The sequence below is a fragment of the Gouania willdenowi genome, chromosome 3 (genome assembly GCF_900634775.1).
Source record: "Gouania willdenowi chromosome 3, fGouWil2.1, whole genome shotgun sequence".
NCBI lineage: Eukaryota > Metazoa > Chordata > Actinopteri > Blenniiformes > Gobiesocidae > Gouania > Gouania willdenowi.
This window is the reverse complement of record NC_041046.1, coordinates 26,031,519-26,055,394: the sequence shown is the minus strand read 5'-3', so window position 1 is coordinate 26,055,394 and position 23,876 is coordinate 26,031,519. Positions and strand designations below refer to the sequence as shown.

Below are 23,876 nucleotides of genomic sequence, written 5' to 3'. Positions count from 1 at the left end.
TCAAGTTAAAAACACATATCTCGAACCCACAATCAGCTTTTCTCATATGACTGGCAGCTCTACTTTAAGCTCTTCTTGGATCTCCGAGCTCACCCCACTATCATTCACATAAGGCCCTGAAAGAATGACTTCCTTTGTAGTCCTTGCATTTGTACAATCCTGTGGAAAAGACCAATAAAACTAATTGATGTCAAAATGGTTGTTGGGAAACAAAAGTATTAATTTTCATGTATAAAAAGGAGGATGAAGAAATATGATGGGTGGATAAAAGTATTAACCTTAGTAAACAAAGATAATTCTATATACAGAATATATTGCCGGGAACTTTCTGGAATTTTTAAATTCTAGGTTTTGACTGATGTAATTATGATTATCATTTAACACATACAACTCTTTATAAGTAAAAAAAAAACTGCTTTAATTACAAAAGATAGTATCAGTAATTTGGTAAACTAAATGCATCAAAAGCTGTCTTAAAAATATTGAATATATATATGTTAAAATTTACATCAAAGAGCTATATGCTTTATGTTTGTAGCTATAATTGCAAACAAACAACAGAAATGAGAAGATTACTCACAATCAGTCTTTCATTGGCTGTAAGTCGACACCACAAACTTGCAGGCGGGTACAGGAGAGTTTGAACAAAAAAAAGTGACGGCCCCTGTTACACAGTTGTGTGCTCACATGTGTCGAAGCAGAAGGCGATGCACATCTGGCTGTGAGAGATGTATGAGAGGAAAGCTGCAGGAGAGAAGACGCTGTGACCAAAGTTTCATTGAAAGGATCCTTCAGGTAGAGTTTCATGATTATGTCGGAGGTTTTAACTTGTGTTGGTGCAGGACGAGTTTCTGACAATGTTGATACAAATGTGGAAAATTAAATGAACAGTAACTGTTTTTTGTGAATTGGAAAGTTATTATTGTATTTAAGTGATATTTTCACAAAAACCAGATTGTTTGGTTGGAAATTCGTTAACATGGGGCAATATACAGTACTGCACCTTCAAAGTAACCTAAAATGTTTTTTTTTTCCCAAAATATCATCATCAGCGTCTACCAGCTTGTTTTTCCACTTCTTAGATATTGCTGTCACCAAAGTCTTCCTCCTTTTGCACAAACTCATCTGTATGGAGAAAATCTACTGCATTCAGACATACGTACCTCAGAATTCCCATAGTGTGTCTGCTCACGTGTAGTTTATTATTCTATGACTCAAAACAATCAATCAGGTGATTTTTTTTTTGTTTTTATAATTATTTTTTTTGAAAATAAATCTCAGTGCCAGAGCTGTATTTTATGAGGCCTTATGTGAGCTGGAGAACAGTACATCCCCTCTGTTCAGGGTGCGTAAGCAGCAGCAGGCGATAGACCTTTCCATCCTGTGTTGATATGAAGTTTATTTAGTCTAGGAGCCGGGGAATGAAAGCCACGGGATGCTAATACAGCTCAGACGTAGACATTCATTCAGTAGTACATTCACAAGCTCTATAAAACCTCTTTAAAACAAATCTTATTCCCTGAGTCACACCTGAGACGGTCGCTATAGCGCTGCTTTAGTGCAGCCACTTACATGTTTGATTTGCAACAAATTCAGATCTTTACCCGTGTTAATGTGCAATAGTCCATTATATCTTTAAGTTAACATGAGATATGACCTTGTTGTGTCAGAAGAAAGAATTTTGTTAACAAGTCGTGAAAATCCATGTTTACCAGACTCATGCTTTGGATTTATGCTTCAGAGACGCCAGTGTTAGCGCTGCTCTGAGGGCTACATTGACCCTAAGCATCAATCATTTTGTCATCCATACATGGAGCACATGTTCAGGTATTTGGACTCCCTGCCCCAAGCTTGCGTCTTTCATTTTGCACATCAAGAATCTTCCTGGTTGAATGTATAAAATGATTATTTTCACAACCAAAGTCTTCGTCAAAACATGAAGAAGACTCACACTGGCCTGTGTGCGATTGTGTGTGTTTACAGATGTACACACAGCAGTATGAAGGCTGCTAGTGTTGCAGTGCCGGACCACTGAGTGACCTTTGCCCTCCCTTCCCAGCAGAGCCATCCTGTAACATAGGTGTGAATGTTGCACCTGGATGCTTTGCTGGAAACAGAGGCACTCCTACTCTGACGGTCAACCTGTAAACCAGCCTAAAGTCTGGGTGACCTTGCCCTCTGTATCCACCTTGTCTCTGTCCCACATTTGTATTATGTCTTTACAAAGGAGCCTTTTCACATTGGAAATCCAGAGCAGCATTCCTACAACATCTCACACAACCTGAGGCCCCGTGTAGACCTTTTCCATCACATCAGCTGTAATCTAGTTACAAACAGCAGAGGTGGCAAAAGTACTAGTTTTCAGTACTCAAGCAAAAGTATACATACTTTATAATAAAAGAAAATAACTCTGATAAAGGAAAAAGTATTGAAGTTGCCCGCCTACTTGAGTAAAAGTAAAACAGTACATGCAACTAAACGTAAAACAAATGTCCCTTCAATAATTAAATAGGGGTTTTAAACCAGCAAATTCCATATCTTTTTTTTTTTTTTTTAAACACTTTACAGCACACTGGTAAATGAACACCAGGAGAATTTGGCACTTATAATAAATAACATTTGTAAATAAAGTGTGTCAAGAAAAAAAAAGTGCAAATTCTCAATAAAACCCAGAGCAACTTTGAGTTTAGCGTTTTTAAAAAGTTGTATAAAACTGGTCCATGGCTCCTCCAGTTTCACAGTTGTTGGTTTGCAACTTTTACGTTGTGATGTCATCTTAGAAGGTCTTAAATGTAACGAGTTCATGTCTGTCTGTCTGTCTGTCTGTTCCTCAAATATCTCTGTGGATAAAAAAAAAAAAAAAGGATCAAGACTGACCTGAGAGTTTCAACATGGCTGCTCCTTAGTTCAAGGGTGTGCAACGTCGGATTTCAGAATTCGGAATCAGTTCATTTTGTCGAGTACAGTTAAAAAAAAAAAAAAAAAAAAAATAAAGCACAGGAAATTTGACTTGGTAGTCGGTGTGTGGAACAAAAAAAACAAAAACACTAAAACATAAGCCAGCAGCAATAATAATATTGATACTGTATATATATAAGGATAAGGGATAAATAAAAGATAGAGGATAAAGGATAAAGAAAAATAAAGATAAAGATAAATATATATACAATATACAGTGAAGCAGGTAATATTGTCTTTATGAAGGTGTTCGACATTTGTTTGGACGCCCCACCCTCTTTTGCAGTCCAATTTTATATTCACCTACTCGTGGATGTTAACGTGCTTAAAGCCTATCGTACAAAGAGAGAACAACAACGTCAGGCAATGCGCAGTCCACGTGATGCTGAGTCAGCTAAAATATAGCTGTAAAAGGAGTTGAAAGTACAGATATTTGTTTAAAAAAGTAAAGAGTAAAAGTAAAAAGTGACAAAAAAATGCTCAAGTAAAGTACAGATAGCATACCAAAAGGGGTGGAGCCCCTTATAGTATGCTAAATAAAAAAATAAATGAAATACCAGAAAAAAAAAACTACTTAAGTACATTAACAAAGTATTTGTACTTTGTTATTTGTCACATCTGGCAATGCCAGCTACTGGCATGCTGCTCCAAGTACATAGAAAGACTAAAGTACACACATTTCTTCATTAAACAAAAATATCAACGTGAATTGGTTAAAATAGCTCATCAATGTAATTATAGTTTAAAGAACTAAGTTGTTTTATGATCAAGAAACCAATGTTAAGGTAAATATTGAATGTAGGTTTAATGATAACCCCAACATCTAATGTATCTGGTTCAACATGAGGTTCCACAGTTCAAAGCGTAATCGGTCATGTTTGACTGGGACCATTTACTGAAGTAGCCATTTGATGAATAAACATGATCAAGGAGCACATATAAACAGAACAGGAAGATGATTGAACCTTCTATCAAACAGAGTGGCCAATATCACACTAAAAAGTCACATTTTTTACATAAACCTCTCAGGTTAATGAGCTACAAAGTCTGAAACATCTGCGTCTCCCACAGACTCTTACAGGAACAGTATTTCAGGGAGTTACCTGCACATGTTGTTCTAATTCCAGCTGATAAGAGACGAGTATAGGTGACATTAAGAGCATGTCTCTGCATGGGGCTGAGCTTTATTATAGAGGGAATCTCTGGGAACAGAACAAATGAGCCATGCAGCAGCACCAGAGACTTATTAAACTCTAATTCCAATCAGTTCCCACTGATTCATTGCTACTGTTGGCTGGTTTAATGGATTTAGTGTGTTTTGTTGTTTTCTTTGCAGCCTATTCCAATTGATGCTCTTAAATGTCTTTATGTTAATGATTTATATTTTTACAAATACGCTACACAGTTGTAATTATTAGTAAATGTATCAAACTATAAATGTCTGCTCAGTCTCAACAAAAAGTCAGTGTTTGAGTATTAAAACAATCAGAGCAAAGCTATGAATCCCCATGAAGAAATACACGGTGCAGGCATAACTTTTTTCAGTGCTTAGTTTGGATTAATTTAAGAAAAAGTTCCAGATTTTTTCTCATACTGACTAAAGTTCGATTTCCATCCTATAATAAAGCGTTTCCATGCTTTACTTTGAAAAATAAAGCCAAATGTGATATAATAATATGGGATTTAGATGATGAGATGGCCAAACACTACAAAACACTTCGGCCCATTCATAAATCATTGTGTATATTACCAACTAATTTAGCTGGAGATATCTCAACCCTTCCATTCCTACAAAGTCAATGAAACTCCACAATATTTGCCAGGGCTTATATTTTTCTATGATAATATCCCATGTTGGCAGCCAATTCAAGAACTCAATTTTTCCTGAAATTATTCCACAATGGAATTGTCACAAAATGAAGAGAAATTAAAGTCAGGATTCTGCTGATATCTGACGCATGTTGGTTGGATCTTGTCGGTCCATTGCATATTCCATATATCATTTCTACATGGAAGTGCAAACTAGGGCACAATAATGTTGAAATTCCTCTTTTTTTTCCCCCCACTTGAGATGAAACTGTCCGTATTTAACCCCTGAACTAAAATAAGTTGGACACCCCTACTTTACAGGAATGACTGCAGAAAAAGAAAAAACCCATACATTTAGAAATGGTGCACATTTCATAGATGCACTTAAAACAGAGGTCCTTTTTTTCTGAAGAAACTTTCTTTTATGTAAATCTTTCAGAAACCATCTGGAGGGGAATCATGGAAGCAGAAGGAGTTGTGAGCCCGAGGCAGCTGACTGGGTTGGGGATGAACAGATACTCTGGACCAGGTCTGGCCAGTCCTCAGGAGTACAACCAGTGGCTGCCTTACCGCCACAATGCTGCACTGCTACCAATGAAAGAAGACCTGGCCTCATGGCTCAGCACCATGATGGGTAAACCTGTGTCTTAAAAACACAAATGAGGAAGAAAAAAACAGTTCTGGCTTCCGCCGTGCAATGTTTATCTCTAGAGCCTTTTGACCTATTTCTAAAAACTCCCAACAAGCCATTCTATAAATGAATTTGTGCTGAGAACCAGAAGGAAGTGGGTGCTTCTTCCCACTTTACTGCATTGTAAGAGAAAACATTAAAAACAAGTGCATGCCACAACATGTTGAAGGATGTCTGAAAAGTGACTAAAAACATGATAAAGTTTTTTCAGACAAAACAACAATGCCAAACACGTGGAGCATTCTGCGGGTTTGATTGGAGGCCGAGAATTAGCAACAAAGGATGAGAGTTAGACTTTTAGCTGAAAAATATAGAAAAGATTAAATATTAGTTTGCTCCTAAAAAAGAAGGTAAATGTTGCTGTTTGATGTACTGCACAATGGTAGGGGTTTATGTTGGTTTTACACTTTATTTTATGGGATGAATATGTCTAGATAAAGTTGGTGACAGCTGAATAAATGTTTAAACATTCCTATTCAACAAAATCAGCCTGATAATGGCTTGATTTGTCTTTGGCTCAAATTAGATGCAATAATGAAATGATCCAGCTAATGTGTAAAAAAAATGAAGAACAGCTACTTTAAGCTACAGAAATCAGGTGTTTATCGTCAAAGGGTCAAAGTATATGTTGTCACGGTCATATGCATATATACTAGGGGTGGGAACCTCTGGGTACCTCGCGATATGATACGCGATACAAAGCTCACGATAACGATTATCTCACGATATGACGATACTGCAATTATCAATATATTGGTCAGAAATCAATCTACGATAATCTATGACATAACAAGAAAAAAAAGATTAAGTGAAAAAATAAAATTTTTATTTCATATCTCTGAAAGACAATAAATTGAAAAAGTGTCCTATGAACAGTGACACTATTTTAATGCAACATTTCTGTAAATAAGTATCATATGATGCCAATGTAAACTAATAAGTATCTCTAATAGTGCTTTCTGTAAACAAAACATATGGTCTTTCTTACCAGTGACACCATTATAGTGAAATATTCCAGTAAACAATATATTGGTTCCTTCAACAAACAGTGACATCATTTCTGTGAAGACGTACCTGCACATTTTAGTGAAAAAGTAGAAAAGGTTTTGAAAAAAAAAAATTAAATAAAAAAAAAATAAAAAATTGATAGCGTGAGCATATCGATAATCGATCGTGCGAGAAAATATTGTGATATATGGCCGTATCGAGATATCGTCACACTCCTAATACATACTGTATCTCCTCCTTAGGTGTGAAAACCACAGCAGACAATTTGATGGAGATGTTGGATAATGGCGTTGTTCTCTGTCAGCTTGCCCAGCTGCTCCAAGACAAGATGCTTCAGTCCAACAATGAAAAGGTGCTGATGAAGTTCGGACATACATATAAATTAATTCTAGAATGAACAAAAATGTGAAAACTAAATGAATTTACTTCTCCCCACCCACGTAGCTCCTAAAACCTAAAATAACTAAACAAAGATGTCTCCCAAAGACGTTAAGTTTGACTATCTGTGGGGATTTGTGTATAGATGATTAAAGACTTGTACTCACTTGTTGGCCAGAAGCACAGAATTTGAAAAAAGCCTGTGGATTTTATTGAGGCTTACCTAAAAAAAAAAAAAAAAAAATCGAGACAAACAACATAAGGCCAGATCCCAAATGAAAAACATGACCAGGCGTGTGGAATGCATGAACAAAGTACTTTTACCTGCCTTCAGTGCATCTTTCTAATGTCGGCATTGTTAGTTTAGCTTTAGACAGGCTCTCACTTGACTCATTCTCTCTCATCCAAAACAAACTCAGGTCAACAAGATGAGTATTTGTACTTTTAAAAAGTGTGTACTTATTTACATGTACAGTATGGCTTGTGTATTGTTACACAATGCAAATACACACTAAAACAGGATTCAACATTATTCATTATTTAATGTCTACAAATGTAGGAGAGGCTGTTTAGATTTCCCGTGTGTGTGTGTGTGTGTGTGTGTTTGTAATGGAAACATTCACAGCCCTTCATAAGGAGAGTGATCCAATGGCGAGCTGATGCAACTTCGGGATCTTTTTTTGCCCGTGACAACACAGCCAACTTCCTTTACTGGTGTCGAAAGATTGGTGTTGATGAGGCTTACCTATTTGAGTCAGAGGATTTGGGTGAGTTGTTACAATAATTACTTTTTTTTTTTTTTTTTTTTAACTAATAATACAAAGTTCACCATCAAGTCTCTCATATTCACTTTTTCCTAAATTGAACACACGGATATCTCCAAGCAAAGTCCCACAATTTTCCATAAAGCATTACATCAGAATAAAGCCCATTTTTTCCATTACCTGATTACATTCACCAAGAAAAAAAAAAGATCCCATTCAGATTTTTCCACAGATCAGCCACTCAGACTCACTTTTGTCCTGAAAGTTTATGCATTATTAAAAAAGGTAAAGATAATCATTATAGCAACCACATTGTGATGAATAAATACTGTTTTTCAACCTAACTACAGATTTCTTTTGGTGTATTCACAGTGAATATTTTATATAACTGGTCGGTGAACGTTATCTGTGTAGAAATGTAGACAAATTACATTTCTCACTTTAGTAGGAGGGTGAATGCAAATATAGAAGATGCCTCAATGAACCTACAGAAGTACAAACAAATGTATGAATACATGAACAAACATACAAATAATAATATTAATAATGAAATATTTTCACTTCACAGTGATTTACAGTCTTTGCATTTTATTGCAGAGGCCCAAAGAGCACTTTTTGGGGTTGCTCAGGGGACCTACAGAAGTATAAATCAGCTTAATAGCTTGATTCATACCACTAGGCCACAACACCCCAAAATTACTTTCAAACACACATAGTAGGAGTGGGAATAATTAGGCACCTCATTATTTGATTATATTTGATCAAGATTATAGGGACTGTGATTCAAAATGCATCACAATGTCTCGAGAAGCCCATTTTCACAGCATTTTTTTTGTTTCTCACCATGACCACTGATGAATTGCTGTTTTTAGAAACAACATTTTCATTCAGACACAGAAGACCCATTTACCTCATTTACCTTTTATGAAGTCAGCAGAGGACATCTGTTAACGGTTCAGTTGGAGCTGCATGACAAAGAGCTAAAGTAACATTATCCTGGCTTGTAACATATACAATAATACTAAAGAAAAGGGCTGTTCTAAATGATATAAACTGTACAGTCATATACAGTCATACAATATAATAATGAAGTAAATCAGCAGATCAACCATAGTGCTTTTAAAATATCTGTTTACATTCCTTCTGCAGTATTTCATGTAAATTACCATTTAAATAAATGATTATTAGAAATGCATTGGTTACTGATCACCAAGTCAGAATGACGATGCACTGATTCTTTTTCCCAATCCTAACAAAGTGGAACTAAATTATTGATTAAAAGCTACATTTTTACATCACAAGTTCCAGGAACTTTAATGACATTTTTCTGTCCTCCAGACATTGTCTAATGTCTCTAAACTGCTCCATACTGTGTGTGGGAGGGACATCAAACTTAGCATTCTGAGGCTGTTCTGAATGATCAAACACAAGTGTGTCTGCAGTCTAACCTGGGCATGTTGATACAACACACCGGGTTCGTGAGAATGACAATAGAGAGGTTAATCCATTCCAACAATAAGCCCAGCTGGAGGCAGTCTAACCTACTTTAATTAACTAAAAGTTTAGTTGCACTTAGGACACAGTGACACAAAAACAGATGTGTGCAGGTGTTAAATGTTGCAATATTACTTTTGAATATGGTTATAATTTTGATTTATAAAGTAGTTTTTTTTTCTTTTTCTTGAAAGCATTTGAATTGTGTAGTCTTTGTAAAGATGTAATGTTCTGTACACAGCAACAATCGTGTTACAGCGGCTGTCCACTGTCAGAAAAACAAATGCTTTCTTTGAACACATGGACGATGGAGATAAGCGACTTGTTGATGAAGCACTCGTGCCCTCATGCCCTCAGCTGCACATCCAACCCACAGGAATTCCTAATGCACTTCAAACACAGAGATGTACAATAGAGGCTGCAATGCAAGACTCTTTTAACGTGCAGCTTATGTCTTTTCCTGATAAAAGCAGGTGGTTTATCACCGGAAAAATCTCTCCTTTCACATCTGTGACTTTTCCCTTTTTGTCCGTGCTTCGCCAAGTCCTTCACAAGCAGCCCCGGGAGGTGTGTCTGTGCCTGATGGAGCTGGGTCGGCTCGCAGCTAGGTAAAGGATTCATGTACAGTATGTTTGGGTTTCTTTGAAACCATCAAAAGAAAAAAATAAACAAAAGCAATGTTGCAGAAAGACAGTCAATAGCATTAACGGGTCCAAGTTTTATTTAGGTGAAAAGATACATATTGTCCTATTGATGTCCTAGATCAGACATAGGCAACTGGTGGCCCGGGGGCCACATGCGGCCATCGGTCTAATTCTGTGCGACCCCCAAGACAAATCTAGCAAAAATTGTAATTCAAGAACTTGGAAGTAATATGAAGCCCAACATAATACACAAAATAACTCAAAACAACAGCAAAATGCACAGAATGTCAACAAAAATACACAAAGCAACAACAACAAAAAGACATTAAAGTTTTCAAAAATACACACAAAAGGACATCAGAACAAAACTACTACCTACAGTCGCAAACAACAACAATTAATACTGAAAAACAAAGGCACAGATTGATAATAATCAAAATTCAAATATAACACACAAGAAATAACAAAAAACACATACAGTATAGATTCATAAAATACACAAAATGCCAGCAGAAATTCCCAAACTGACTGAGAAATGCACAAAATGACTCCAAAAACACACAAAATGACAGGTTGTTTTTCTATATTCCCACTACTGACATTCTTTTGGTCTAGATGACAAGCTTTCAGCCCGCAGGTTTTTATAGGGCTATAACCTCAAAATATCCAGATACACCTCTTTTTCCACCTCAGTCAGTTGTAACAATTGTGTGAAAGTGTTATATCTCTTTTCATGTCAGGAATTTCTGTCAGAATTTTGAATAATCTTGAAAGGTATTAATTTTAGCAGCAAAAAATGTCGTTCAATATGTGAAGATACTGTGCAGCTGCTGTTTTTGGGGTATTTTTTTTAAACTAAACTAGAATTGTTTGTCCCATTGGGCTGTGGATTTAAAAATAAAATAGAGAAAAGAATAGAAGATGGAAGAAATGCCTTTATAGATTTGATAGAATTCAAATATACACATAGCACTGTTTTGAACTTATTGATGGGATCTTTTTTAATTTGTAGATACTTAATGCTGCACTAGACATAGACATTAAGTACATTTTCAGCAAAGGTTTGCATGACATTTCTAAAATCAACATTTTTTGTGTGTTGATGAATAAAGACGGCGAGATGATTTAGATTTGTGTCACAACTGATTTTTCTGACTCTAACCCCTTCAGATACGGAGTGGAGCCACCAGGTTTGGTGAAGTTGGAGAGAGAGATGGAGAGAGAGGGGGAAGGGTGCTTCTCTCCATCAGCCCTTCTCTCCTTCTCCCCCTCTCCATCACTATATTCACCATCAAACCCACACTCGCCTCCTCCACCACCTGCTCCCCGACCGACCTGTGTCTCCCCTGCCTCTGATCTTCCATCAGCCATCATCACAAACCCAGCACCTCCATGTTTGTCTCCTCCCTCTGTCTTCCCACTCAGCCACCATTGCCTGTCAAACCACAGTCCAGTTGAAACAAACTCCTTTGTTCTTTTCTTTTCTGCTCCAACGACACATTAGCTTCGACTCCATCGTCCTTGCCTTCGCCCGGCCCAACCCAGGTATCCCCAGCCAAAGTGTCTGTGATCACCATAAACAGCCATCGTCCCACACCATCACCCCCCATCACCTCCACCCGTTCATCAAGCAAACCAACAAACCGGAGGATCACAGGCACCAATAACATATTGGATGATATTGTGTGTAATTTATTTGTAGAAATTCAGCTCACAAGTCTTTATCTTTCCTTCAATGTATCCTCTGTATCTGATTGGTTTCAGGTGAGAAACATTATTGAAAATCCACCCTGCAGCTGCTCCACCAGGTTTATTGTTGAAAAACAACCCAAAGGCTGCTACCGCATCGGTGATAAAGTTCTGTATATACGGGTGAGTGCACTGTAAGTATGTTAGCATGTTGGTTGTGTTTATAAATAACAGGGATTAGATGAATGGATAGATCATAACTTCTCCAAAGGCGAGCATACACTTTTTGGCCCATTTTGAGCCAATTTTTCACTCTTGCGTCTATTTTTGGGATCGGGCCAAGTCTCGGCTAAATCATGTGTCGTGCATCGCGTAGTATAGGTGGGGTCACAAGAAGCGATTAAAACCTCACGACCAGCTCCCGATCAGCAGTTGTATAGTCGTAAGGAAATGTTCAAATCCTGGTCGCCCCTAGTGAGGGTATCGCACAGTTGAAGCAGTGCCACGGACCGGCTAACCTCAAACTCTCACACTGTGCATGCACGTGCACTGTAGGACCGCGGTAAAATTGATGGACCATGCCTCCCATGTCTGCCCAGCAAATTTCTGTTCCATCGCAACGCTTCAGAGTTCTTCTTCTTCTTCTGATTTTTATGTTGCATTTCTGGAAACAAGACCCCGACGTGTTGCGTATGGACGTACAGTGTAAGCAGTCAGATCGTGTCAGAGTGTCGGTCCGTATAGTGTGAGAACATGAATCGTACGCTGCGCACATTTGGACTCTGCACTTGAGTTGCACAGTTTAAGCTGGAGCTGAGTACAACAATTAAAAAAAAAAAAATCACACATTGTCTGCCCGCCTTTAATAAACTGGGATAGGCTCTGCTACATGTGTCAGAATATCATGCAGCTCACCTGTCTGACACCTAAATAGGTTTATAGTAGTTTTACTGTGTCACTTACTTTAGAACAAAGCTGCTGGAGACGATGATTTGTTTTTATGAGATAAATCCACAGTGTAAATAAGTTCTTTGTTAAAGGTTGAAATTGCCGCTCAAAACTTTGTTTTGATCTCCACTGTAAACAGAGGTGACAAGTAACAAAGACTTCATTACTGTATTTTTTTTTTGGTGACTTTTTACTTTTTTAAACAAATATCTGTACTTTCTACTCCTTAGATTCAAAAAATTAGCTGGTTACTTTTAAGGCCTTCAAAGATGATGTCACAATGTAAAAAGATGCAAAATTTGGGTAGTTTGAGCTTTTTTCTGTGAGGCAGGTCCCTTAGTTTTATACTGAAGTAACATTTTCAAGTTTTTTTGAAATGTTAAACTCAAAGTTCTGGGTTTGAATGAGCATTTGCATTTTTTTTTGTCTTAAAACATTTTATTTACAAATTTTATCTATAATAAGTGCTAAATTATCCAGGTGTTGATAAAGGGTAACAGATTTAATTTATTTCCATGTACCAGTATTCTACAAGTTCTTAAAAAATAAAAGATATGGAATTTGTTATTATTGACAGGACATTTGTTTTACTTTTTACTTACAGTAAGTACATTTAGTAGCATGTACATTTTTACTTTTACTCAAGTAAAGAATGAACTTCAATACTTTTACCAATTTATTTATTTTATTTTATTTTAAGTATCTATACTTTTACTTGAGTACTGAAGACTAGTACTTTTGCCACCTCTGTAAATACTTAGTAAATAGTAAAAAGTTTCGTGCATTGTATTGTGGGTTGTGGAGTCCCATAGACGATGAATATAAGTGTTTTACCCTCAGTCTTACAGTGATTTCTTGTGTCAAATGCTTTTTGTTCCATTTTTGTTCACATTCAATTTTGGCTCGAGTCACATCTTTCCATGTAAATCCCAAAATAAACATCTACTGTTGTTTTGCATTAACTTCCAGTCTGACAAAACATCAGAAATGTGTTGGGCAGTCACTTTGGGCTTTGAGTTTTTGAGGGAAAAAACAATAAATCACAGCAAGAATGAATTCAAAACACTTCTATGCGTCCGTTTATGGGACTCCACATCCCACAATGCAACGCAGGAAACTTTTTCCCACAGTGTCAATTAAAGAGTTTTTATAGTGGAGACACGCTTTTACCAAATTCAACCTTTTTCATATTTTTTTTCTTCGAACAATTGATCTTCGAGTTATTGATCTATGACACTATCCCTTTATCTTAATAACATCTACATTTTCCTTGAGGTATGATTATAGGCACAGCAATGACAGCAGTATTTTCTGAAGTATTTTTTGTATCTCTAATATAATATAACAGTAAACAAGAGTCAAAAGTATCAGTTGATGAAAAGTGTAAAGCTTGAGGTGGAAGTTGGTGTTGTTTAGTATGTGTTTGTCTAACATTGTGATTATATCAAACTTTTCTGCTGGTTCTGGAAGTCAGATAAGACAGGTCAATTAAACCTAATGAATTACAAAGTGTGCATGTTGGTGCTGAAATGGCAAACAAAGTTAGATGAGAAGGCTTGAAGTTCTAGTAATTACTGATTGAGTCATCATAGAATGCAGTATGTCAGAGTGAGAAAATTACAATTTCTTGGGTAGGAGATGTTTTTGCTATTCAGCCTCCCTGAGTCAAAACTCTCCGACGTTCGATTGCATGAAAGCTGAAGGAAGGGGAGGCAAGGTTGCTTGGCAACCAATGGTCAGGATAAGACTTGTACAACAATGATTGTATTCAGCACATAGACCATCTGCAGTGAGTTCAAACCTGGAGGAAAAACAAACACGTCTCTTTCAGGATGAATCTATGAAGATGTGACCCTGGTGTGTGGTTTAAATGGCAGCCCACTCGGGAGTTGAGCTCCATCTATGTGGGGAGGGCTTGAATATAAGAGAAGGATGTCGGTTTCTAGAATGTACTTATCCAGCCAAGCATTGAGAAAATATACTGTGATTTTGTTTTTTATAGTCACAACAGTGGAGCAGTGAGAATCAAAAGCTTTGTAAAGATACAAACAATGGGTTTTCTCAGCCTCCTTAAACATCTGAAGGACTTAATGTGCTCCTCAAATAGGATGACACCCAGCTGACAGAAAGCTTCATTTTACTGCTAATTCTGAAGTGACGCACGCCTACAGGTTACAGAACACCTGTTACTCCAAATCTGACCCGTCATAGATAAGCCTGCACACATTTCAATAACACATCAAAGAAACTAAAACAACATTAGGACATGAAATAGAACCAGTTTGTGCCACTCATATTATAGGAGAACAACGTTTATGTTGTTCCTCTGTAATGAAATGTTAAGCAGGCTGTATTTGTCTGATGCTTCACCTCTTAGACAAAATATTTTTTGGGACCTTCTAAGTAAAAACAAAAAACCTTTTAATCAGGTTCACTCTATCATTTTGCAGAATTTTTGGGGGATTTGCTAAACTATGATTTTTTGGAAAGGTTATGGTATAAGGAGTCAAAAAAAAATCAATGTTTGCATTTGCCCAGACGTCTTTAATTTGTAATATTTAGGCTTCTGAATAAGCTGGAATGTTCAGGGTCAGGAAATCCAATGGTGCTGGTTACAAAGCTACAAAACTTTACCACATTAACCCATTGATGCATAAGTGGGTCAAAAATGACCTGGTGTGGTTGTTTTCTTGCAATATCATTGTAATTAATATTCAATGTTAATCAAAAACATGTTATTTTATCATCCCATTGAAATACATCCACAATAGGGGGCAAAAAAAACAAAAAAAAAAACCCTACACATCACAAGCACTTTGCCACATAACTCAGAGTTCCTTTTATTGAACAGGTTTTTCTTTGAGTTTAAAATTATCTAATGTAAAACATGGATGTTATGGAACTATCAACACACACATTTAAACCACAATATGATTAAGCAACCTTTTTAATTATACATTTTCTATACACCATCAGAGTCATCATCGCTTTCATGCATCCCAGCTTGGTAATAGTCATCATTCTGGCACTGGCTGCTGCACTGACACATGTCAGTACAAGCTAAGTCCTTAGCTCTGCAGGAGCACCTCCCAGAAGAGCAGTTAGATTTACATTTGTATTGGACCAACTCAAGGATGACCTTTGGGGCTGGGGGGACCTCTGTAGTCACTGGTTTGCGCATGCCATCCGCGTGTTTGAAATATCAATTTTGCAGAGGATCCAGCTGTGGATCCTGCAGAGCAATGGCTGCCTGTGCCCAAACTCTTGTTTGGACATGGACTCTCAAGATGTGCTGCTTCAGAGCTCCAAGTGTTGGAGGGAGCTTGTCACTTTCTGCCCTATGTTTGCAAAAGAGATGCCATCACAGTTGAGGGATTGCCTTCATGTAGATCCCATTGGGTGAGTAAGCTGCACATATAAAGGATTCCAGGGCTGACAGCATTCCTCCTGTCACATCTGCTTCATCCAGAAGCATCTGCAGAGCATTGACAATACCTTTATCTGCTTTGAGGTACACCTGCAACCAGGTTGCCTTGCCTATGCGGAAGAACCTCCCTGTGTTGTCAGCCCCAGTGAATGCATGGAAGGCTGGCAAAGACTTTGCTCTTTCTTTACCAAGAACACCCCTCAGTGGTTCAATCTGCACAACACCAGAGTCCATGGAAATGGACATGTTCTTCAACATGAGATCATAGTGTTTCCCGTAAATATCCCATATTTTAATGTAATAATAATGAAAAGATAAATAAATAAAAACATCCCTCTCCCTTTCTAAACTGTACGCTGTCACTAGCCTAGGGAGAACTGCCACCTGAAATGGCCTGAGTGGCAGTTCTCGCGAAATTAGTGCCAACAGCAGCAACAAACTCGGAAACAACTCAGTAAAGAGAGATGGTAAGAAGACGTGGGACACAGAGTTTATCATCCTAAAGAGCAGCAGGATGGGAAACATTTACACGTTCTGTAAAATTAGAAACTGAGATTTTAGCATCTCCCACAGTGGAAGGAACCACGTAAGTCAGCATAAAAATTCCACCAAATCACAAGTGCCACAAATACACTCCTTTCAAAAAGTGTTAATAGATTTAAAGTCTGCAACAAATCTATCTCATTAGTCATTACTGAATGTCAGAGAACCACATGAGTGAGCATGATAAATTATAAGAAAATATGTAATGAAAATAAAATGTAAATGTCTAACATAAAGACAAGCAATGTGAATTAACAGTAAATATGCAATGTGTTGACTTGTATATGAACTGTAAGTATATTAAATAAACAAATGTGCTTCATATATTTATTTATCTATTCATTTCGGCTGTTTTATGATGTAGGAATTAGGGCTGGATGATATATCAAGATTCAAGATGTATCAAATTTTCTATTTTGGCGATATAGAAAACTACAATATAGCATAAATATATATATATATATAATAGCTTATTTTGTATTAAAATACTCATTTTAAAGCTCAGTTAGATGGATCAACAAGTGTGTCCTAACCCAGACCTTCCTAATAACAAGCTACACTACAGAACTCACTCACACATGCTGTCCCTTAGGTGAAAAAGCCAAAAATGGCACATATTGTTTGTTAATAAATGTGTCTGTGTAGCATTTTGCATCAGCAATTTTAACCCAGGATTGTTTTTCTGGTCAGACTTTATTTGAAACAATTTTATTGAGATTTATATTGTATATCACAATTTTGAGAAAATACATTGAGATATGAGTTTTGGTCCATACCGCCCAGCCCTACTAGGAATGTTCACAACATTTGAATGTTAATAAAGGTCAGTCTACCAGATTCTTATCACATATTTCTATTTAGTAAGTGGTTGACAAGAGGGTATTTTAGATTTCATTGTACACTTGTCTCCAGGGATACTGGAGCTTGGTTAGGGTGGTGGGATGGTTCTGAGCAGGCACCAGAAAATGTCCCTTATTTTCAACTCCAAGATTTGACAGGTATGTGCAGGACCCAAACACAGAGACAGATTGAAGCAACAGGCAGGGGTAATGCTCTAAACCAAAATCCAAAAAGTAAGCATGAGGAAACCAGGGAGAAGGGGACAACTGCAGCAGCACACACGAGGAATGACCCACAATCATTCTGTGTCCAAGCACACTAAATAGTGAAGGAGGCTTGATTGGGAACGGGCCACACCTGGGTACTAAACATGAGGCAGCTTCTTTTTTTTTTTTTAACATGAAGCCGCTAACCACTCACAAACCAAACACACTGACATCACTGGAGGTGGAGACACGAGCAGGAAGAGTTAAAACATGAAACTAGAACAAACAAACTCAGGAAAACAGAGGGGTGTTCCATAAAGGAGGGTTAACAAACTCTGAGTCTATCCATAAACTCTGGGTCAACATACCCTGTGATGGGAAACTCTGGGTATCGGATTCCATTACAGCTGGTATGAAGTGGGTCAATCAATCCTGAGTATGTATACCTTGGGTTACTTACGTGCACGCGCTCGATAAAAAGCCATCATCAATTGATCAACGATTACACAAACTACCATGACAACCACCCGGAAGAGAGTGATTTATTCACCCTTATGGGTGAAATAAGCCGGAGTTTGAGGAATATGAGCCTGTTCTAAAGGTGTTCACACTGAACGCACCTTCAGTGACTATAGTGGCTTAAATCACCCGCTTTATGGTCGCTTCATCACTTTATCTCTTCAGTGACGTGACGAGCGGGGGACAATATGAATAAAATGTGTTTGAGGAGACGTGGCAGCAGCAGCACAGGACGGCTGCATAGAGAGCCCTCCCGTTACACTGGATATAAAGACAGTGATTTCCGCTTCATATCACATCATTTATATTGATTTTGAATATAATATTGTCGCCAGAATCATCTTAACATCCAAAAAATATGCCATAAAAAACAGACTGACGCGGGACGTGAACCCGCAACCCTTCGCTTTCAAGAGCGGTGTCTATAGATCAAACAGTATGACAGTATATAAAACAACAATTGAGCCTCAGAAGTGGATTTGTTTTTAATTGTCATCTCCTCCTTTACATTCTCCATAGGTTTGTAACCAGGAAACTTTACCACAGACGTCAGAAGGCGTTTTAATGCAGATCAACCTCTCAGTGTCTTTCACTTAATGATCTGCGTCCACAATGTTAGAAAGAAAACTAAACGTTAGCACAAAAAAAAACCCAAAAAACGTAAAGCAACACATTAGTAATGATGTGAGCACGTCTGTGGTGTGTGTGATGTTACTAATGTGTTTCAGAGAAGAGTGCCAACGGTCATTAAAGTGTTTAGAAACGATGTTCAGGTGGGCGGAGCCAGGTAGAAACCCAAGGTTTCTTTGCTAAAACCTGCCAGGGACCAGGTTTAGTTCACGGACAATGTTACTATGGTAACATACTCAGAGATGAACATACTGTGCGTTTAGGAATGGGATTCTCAGAGTTTTCCTCATTTGAGCCCGAACATAGTCAGAGTTTGAGCAGAACCCGCTTTATGGAATACCCCTCAGAATGAGGACCACAAGTGCTAATAACAACAAAAACAAAACAGAAGCTAACAACGGTTATGTTCTGTGTGTACTGTTATGTACATATTTCTTCGTGTTAAATTGTTCTGCACATTATTAGATTTGCATGCAGGAGAGAAAATTTAATTAGAGTATGTATCTTTTAACACTGCTATCATCCTATACCAATACCACAGTTGATATCAATATTATCAATATTTTGGATCGATCTATCCGCCACGACTACATTTTTTCTTTATTAGTAAAGTGTACTCGCACACTAGCAAACCAAAACTGAATCCATGTCATTCAAATTTGAGGACTAGTGGAGCTTTGCTATGGCTGATATCATTGATATCAAATTTATGCTGAAACGACTTGCCGTGCCCTTTTGTATTCATACCCCACCTCCACACATGTCGGCTGTCTGAATAGAGCAATGCAGCCCATCCAGCCTCGCGCTATCCATTACCTCGAAGATCACAGCTGCTTACACGTGTGCAGGCAGGGAAACACGCCATAAACCTCAATTAGCATAGAGCAAGATAACCCCAGTGCTGCTCCTGGGAGTGCGCTATATTCAATGTGTACAGACCTTTTTAAAGAGCAGATACTATTGATTACAGGGACAAGGTCATTAGCGAGGGGTTTAATCAGACAGCTTGTTAATGAGCGCCTGAGCGCCCCCCCTCCTCACTTTCTCTCCCCTGGTCCACCCCCCCTTCACTATTCCCTCTGGAGACTATTCAATCACGCTGGCCTTGGAGTGCTTCACCATTCTTTGCTGTTAAAAAACAGGAAGGCTTTTCTTTCTTCTCAGCATCCTATTAAGCTCTCCTTCAGCTTTGTATCACGGACATACTGTAGTCTGAATGCTACAAGCAAAAGACAATGAAGACACTCATAATCATTGCAATAGCACGCCACGTTATTTCTATATTATTCATACCATCCGTATAAAGGAGATATAAAGAATGTGTAACCTCTGTTAGGGAAACTGGCTGTAGGTGTGCCAAAAACCCTGAATTTGAATAAGGAAAGAAACTATACTTTTTTTCTTTGCTTTTTTGTTTTGTCATTTCTGCAACTTAATTTGAAAAAAAAAAAAAATCAAGGATTTTTTTCTTTTTTTGCTTTGCAGCATCTACTCACATCTTCAACAGTAATTGTCAATAACTGAGTATACATTTGTTACTAGTGCAGCTTTTCAAAACCAAAAAAGGTATTTTTATAGTGTTTTTTTTTTTTTTTTTGCACTTTTTTGCACTTTTCTTGGATCTTTTTTTAGATTTGTGATACATACTGCTGCACTAGACATTGAATACAGTATACACATTTTCTGTAAAATCAGTGCGTATGGGAAAGAACCCCAATATTTGAAAAAACCCATACTTTATCAAAAAAGGTTTGACAGAGTTAAGAGTGATGATTGGTCCAGGCCATGACCATGAGAACCACAGCTTTAAAAATAATATCTACTTTACAATTTACCACTAAAAGGTAGATATACATCTTAATTTGTGCTGTAATTGTATTGCATCACAGGGTGTCGGTTTGTATGATGTGTATTGCGAAAAAGATTCTCCAGTTATATACTGCTGTAGTCATAGTACATTTCTTTCTTTCTAAACTAAGATTTGATAGTGTTTGATTTATTTGTAATGATGAACATTTGTTTGGAGAAAAAAAAAGAGGGAGACTGTGAACGCCTGTATAGCAATTTTTTTTTATATAAACGTAACTTTTAGAAATGAAAATGATTTAATTTTGGGTTGCTCTAGAGATGACATTTATGAGTTTGCACATCTTGTTCACATCAGATTTTTTGCAGAAGCCTGATTACCAAAGTTAGGAATCAAAGTCAAGAATCAGAATCAAAGTCAAGAATCAGAATCAAAGTCAAGAATCAGAATCAAAGTCAAGAATCAGAATCAAAGTCAAGAATCAGAATCAAAGTCAAGAATCAGAATCAAAGTCAAGAATCAGAATCAAAATCGGAATCAACTTTATTTGTCATTGCACATGTTACAGAGCAACAAAGTGTCATTTCAGTTTCATCTCCTCCAAGAAAACATGAAAAGACAATCACATATAACACATATAACATGGGAGGACAGGAGCGTGAGAGCTGTGTTTTGCCACAAGAGAGGTGAGGGGAAAAGGCAGGTTTTAAACTGAGGTCCCTAATGTGGAGAACAGTATAAAACTAGGAAACTAGTACCTATGTTGTGTGCAAAACAAACCCCAAACACAAATACCATGCACAGATTCTACAATTTGTCTTCCTTACTGTGTACCCAAACCAACATCTGTAGTAGTTCATGTGGCTAAAGCCTGCCTTCTACTGGTAGGAGAATGACACCCCCCCCACCCACCACACCCCACCCCTCCACTCTGAGTACACTCATGCATCTTTCAACAGGAGGAAAGGGGAAGGAATCAATGGAGCTGCCAGGGAGGACACAAGGGAATCCAGACGCCGGTTTATGGGCTGCAGACATAGCACTCTTTGTACGGAGGCCAGTGTGTGTGTGTGTGTGTGTGTGTGTGTGTGTGTGTGTGTGTGTGTGTGTGTGTGTGTGTGTGTGTGTGTGTGTGTGTGTGTGTGTGTGTGTGTGTGTGTGTGTGTGTGTGTGTGTGTGTGCGTGCGTGCGTGCATGTGTGCATGTGTGTGTGTGCATTCTGACAGCAGAATGTGGTCTCCCATTGATTATTTACAATTTGGCTCAAAAATGTGTTGCTTCTGGTTTTTACACTTTTAAAAAACCCTTGAAACCTTTTTTTTTTTTTTTTAATGCATCACTTTTCCTAGTTGGGATTAGGTCAAATTAGGACACAGAATGAGGGATTAAATCAAGTGAGACCAAGAAATACAATATTTCCCTTTCCACTGACTTCAAACATGAGGACAACTCAGATTAACATTCCCTTCATGCCAGACAGGAAAAGGTTTTTTTTCCAGGTTGTCAGAATTGACCTCTGTCAGCACTAACATTTTAATCTGCTGGATGACAGCTCAGACATGCAGACCCAGTGTGTGTGTGTGTGTGTGTGTGTGTGTGTGTGTGTATTGGATTTTTTTTCTCTCCAACCCACACTGGTGGTGACACCCCCCCCTTCCTACAACCAAGAGGAGTAGATCTGCTTGTATTATCACATTCTTAATGGCTCCATAATCAAGGGTTTATTGGCGATAAGGCATGAGGAGGGTGGGCCAGCGCTGACAGAACAACCCATGGCTTTTCTGGGTCTCCTGGGAATCTTAACGTCTTCTGGGAGTTGAGGTTTTGAGTTAACGCATCTCAATTTCTAACTCATGGGGGGTTTTGGCCCTGGCTTCATATTGTGGCTGTAGTTACCATGGCAGCGATTAGTTTCTATTCGTAAGGAATAGCTCGGAGAACCCACCGTTATGTGTTAACGTCACTGTTATCTCATCATATATAGTGAAAACAACTCTTATTAGGTGGCTTGCATCGCAGATATGAGTAGTTGTGCCTTTGTGCGTCACTCCCTGTGTGTGTGTGTGTGTGTGTGTGTGCATCCTTATACGTGGATTAGTGTCTCGTGTGAGCTCAGCTGGTGCCATGAGACGCTGTTTCATTTGGTTTAATGAGATTTTGACAAAGCCACCCAAGAAATCATTTGCTTTCCATAAATGGAGCTTACACGTGCACAAAAAGCTTGAAATTATTAGTGTGTGTGTGTGTGTGTGTTGCTTTTCATTTGATTAAGAATTCATAAACAACCTGGCAATATATCACCTCCAGCACAGATGCACACACACACACACACACACACACACACACACACACACACACACACACACACACACACACACACACACACACACACACACACACACACACACACACACTTATATGTCAACGTCTCTTGTTCCTCTGCAGATGCTGAATGAGCGTCACGTGATGGTGCGTGTGGGTGGAGGATGGGAGACCTTTTTGAGTTACCTGCAGAAACATGACCCCTGCAGAGGAGGAGGGACTGCAGGCAGGTCAGAGGTCAGGGTGTGTCGAGACAGAGCAAAGCTGCACAGCTTGAACGGCTCACCTGACAGCTACATGGTGGTCGGCGCCCAGTTTCGGGGCAAGAAGTAGACTGGCCCAATAAAGGCAGCATGGAGCACCAACTCAGAACAAACTCAATAAAGTTATATCATAAATCTAAAAACCCTCTTACCTCAGATTAGTGGGTCACTGTGTTCAGTCATCTGATCTCTTAATGTATCATTACCAATATTACCATTACCATACAATTATAATTGTAATTATGTAATTGTTTATTAATTACAATTATGATGTAATTATAACTATAGTTGTATTTAATTTTTTTTTTATGTTGTAATCATAATTGAATTGTAATTGAGTTCAGATAGCTGACTTTGTAATTGTAATTTAAGGCCATGCAAAACTGGTGAACCATGTTGCAGTTCTACAGCTTACACATCCATAGTTAACGTATATTAAAATATGTTTCATATCAACTTTTCCCATTAGCTGTCAATTGAAATCTGGGGCTATACTGACAGAAAAAAGGCTCAGACACACACACCAAAAATATCAATACCTATATTGTCATTGATTAGGAATCCTAACAAGGTAACCAAGAGATGAAAAACTAATTAGATGATAAATTATATTTTTTTAGTATATTTTACAGCTGATTTGAGACACTGGTCAAAACCGACCCATTATCATAAGAGAGGCTAACACAAGAGGAAGGTTTGGTTTTATGAGGTTATATATTTCAGGCTCAGTAATTGTAATTGAACTTTAGTAATTGAGAACGTAATTGTAATTGACTGTCAGGGTGGAAATAGCTATAATTTTAATTTTGGAAAAAATGCCGGTTACCATAATCGTAATAGAGTTGTAATTGAACATGGATAATTGAAGACTTAATTGTAATTGAAAAAAGCAATTGATACCAACCCTTCACCATTGATTCATTATGTAACTTTTTT

General features: G+C 37.8%; 1 protein-coding gene across 1 annotated transcript; it reads left to right on the top strand.

The window, feature by feature from the left end:
• The first annotated feature begins 686 nt into the window (after positions 1 to 686).
• On the top strand, positions 687 to 23,509 carry gas2b (growth arrest-specific 2b). The gene is made up of 9 exons (XM_028440394.1): positions 687 to 795; positions 5,207 to 5,401; positions 6,709 to 6,818; positions 7,470 to 7,611; positions 9,647 to 9,710; positions 10,917 to 11,140; positions 11,251 to 11,429; positions 11,511 to 11,618; positions 22,801 to 23,509. Exons 2-9 carry the CDS (start codon positions 5,227 to 5,229, stop codon positions 23,008 to 23,010), a joined length of 1,212 nt encoding a protein of 403 aa, XP_028296195.1. The 5' UTR covers positions 687 to 795; positions 5,207 to 5,226; the 3' UTR covers positions 23,011 to 23,509.
• The last annotated feature ends 367 nt before the right edge of the window (positions 23,510 to 23,876 follow it).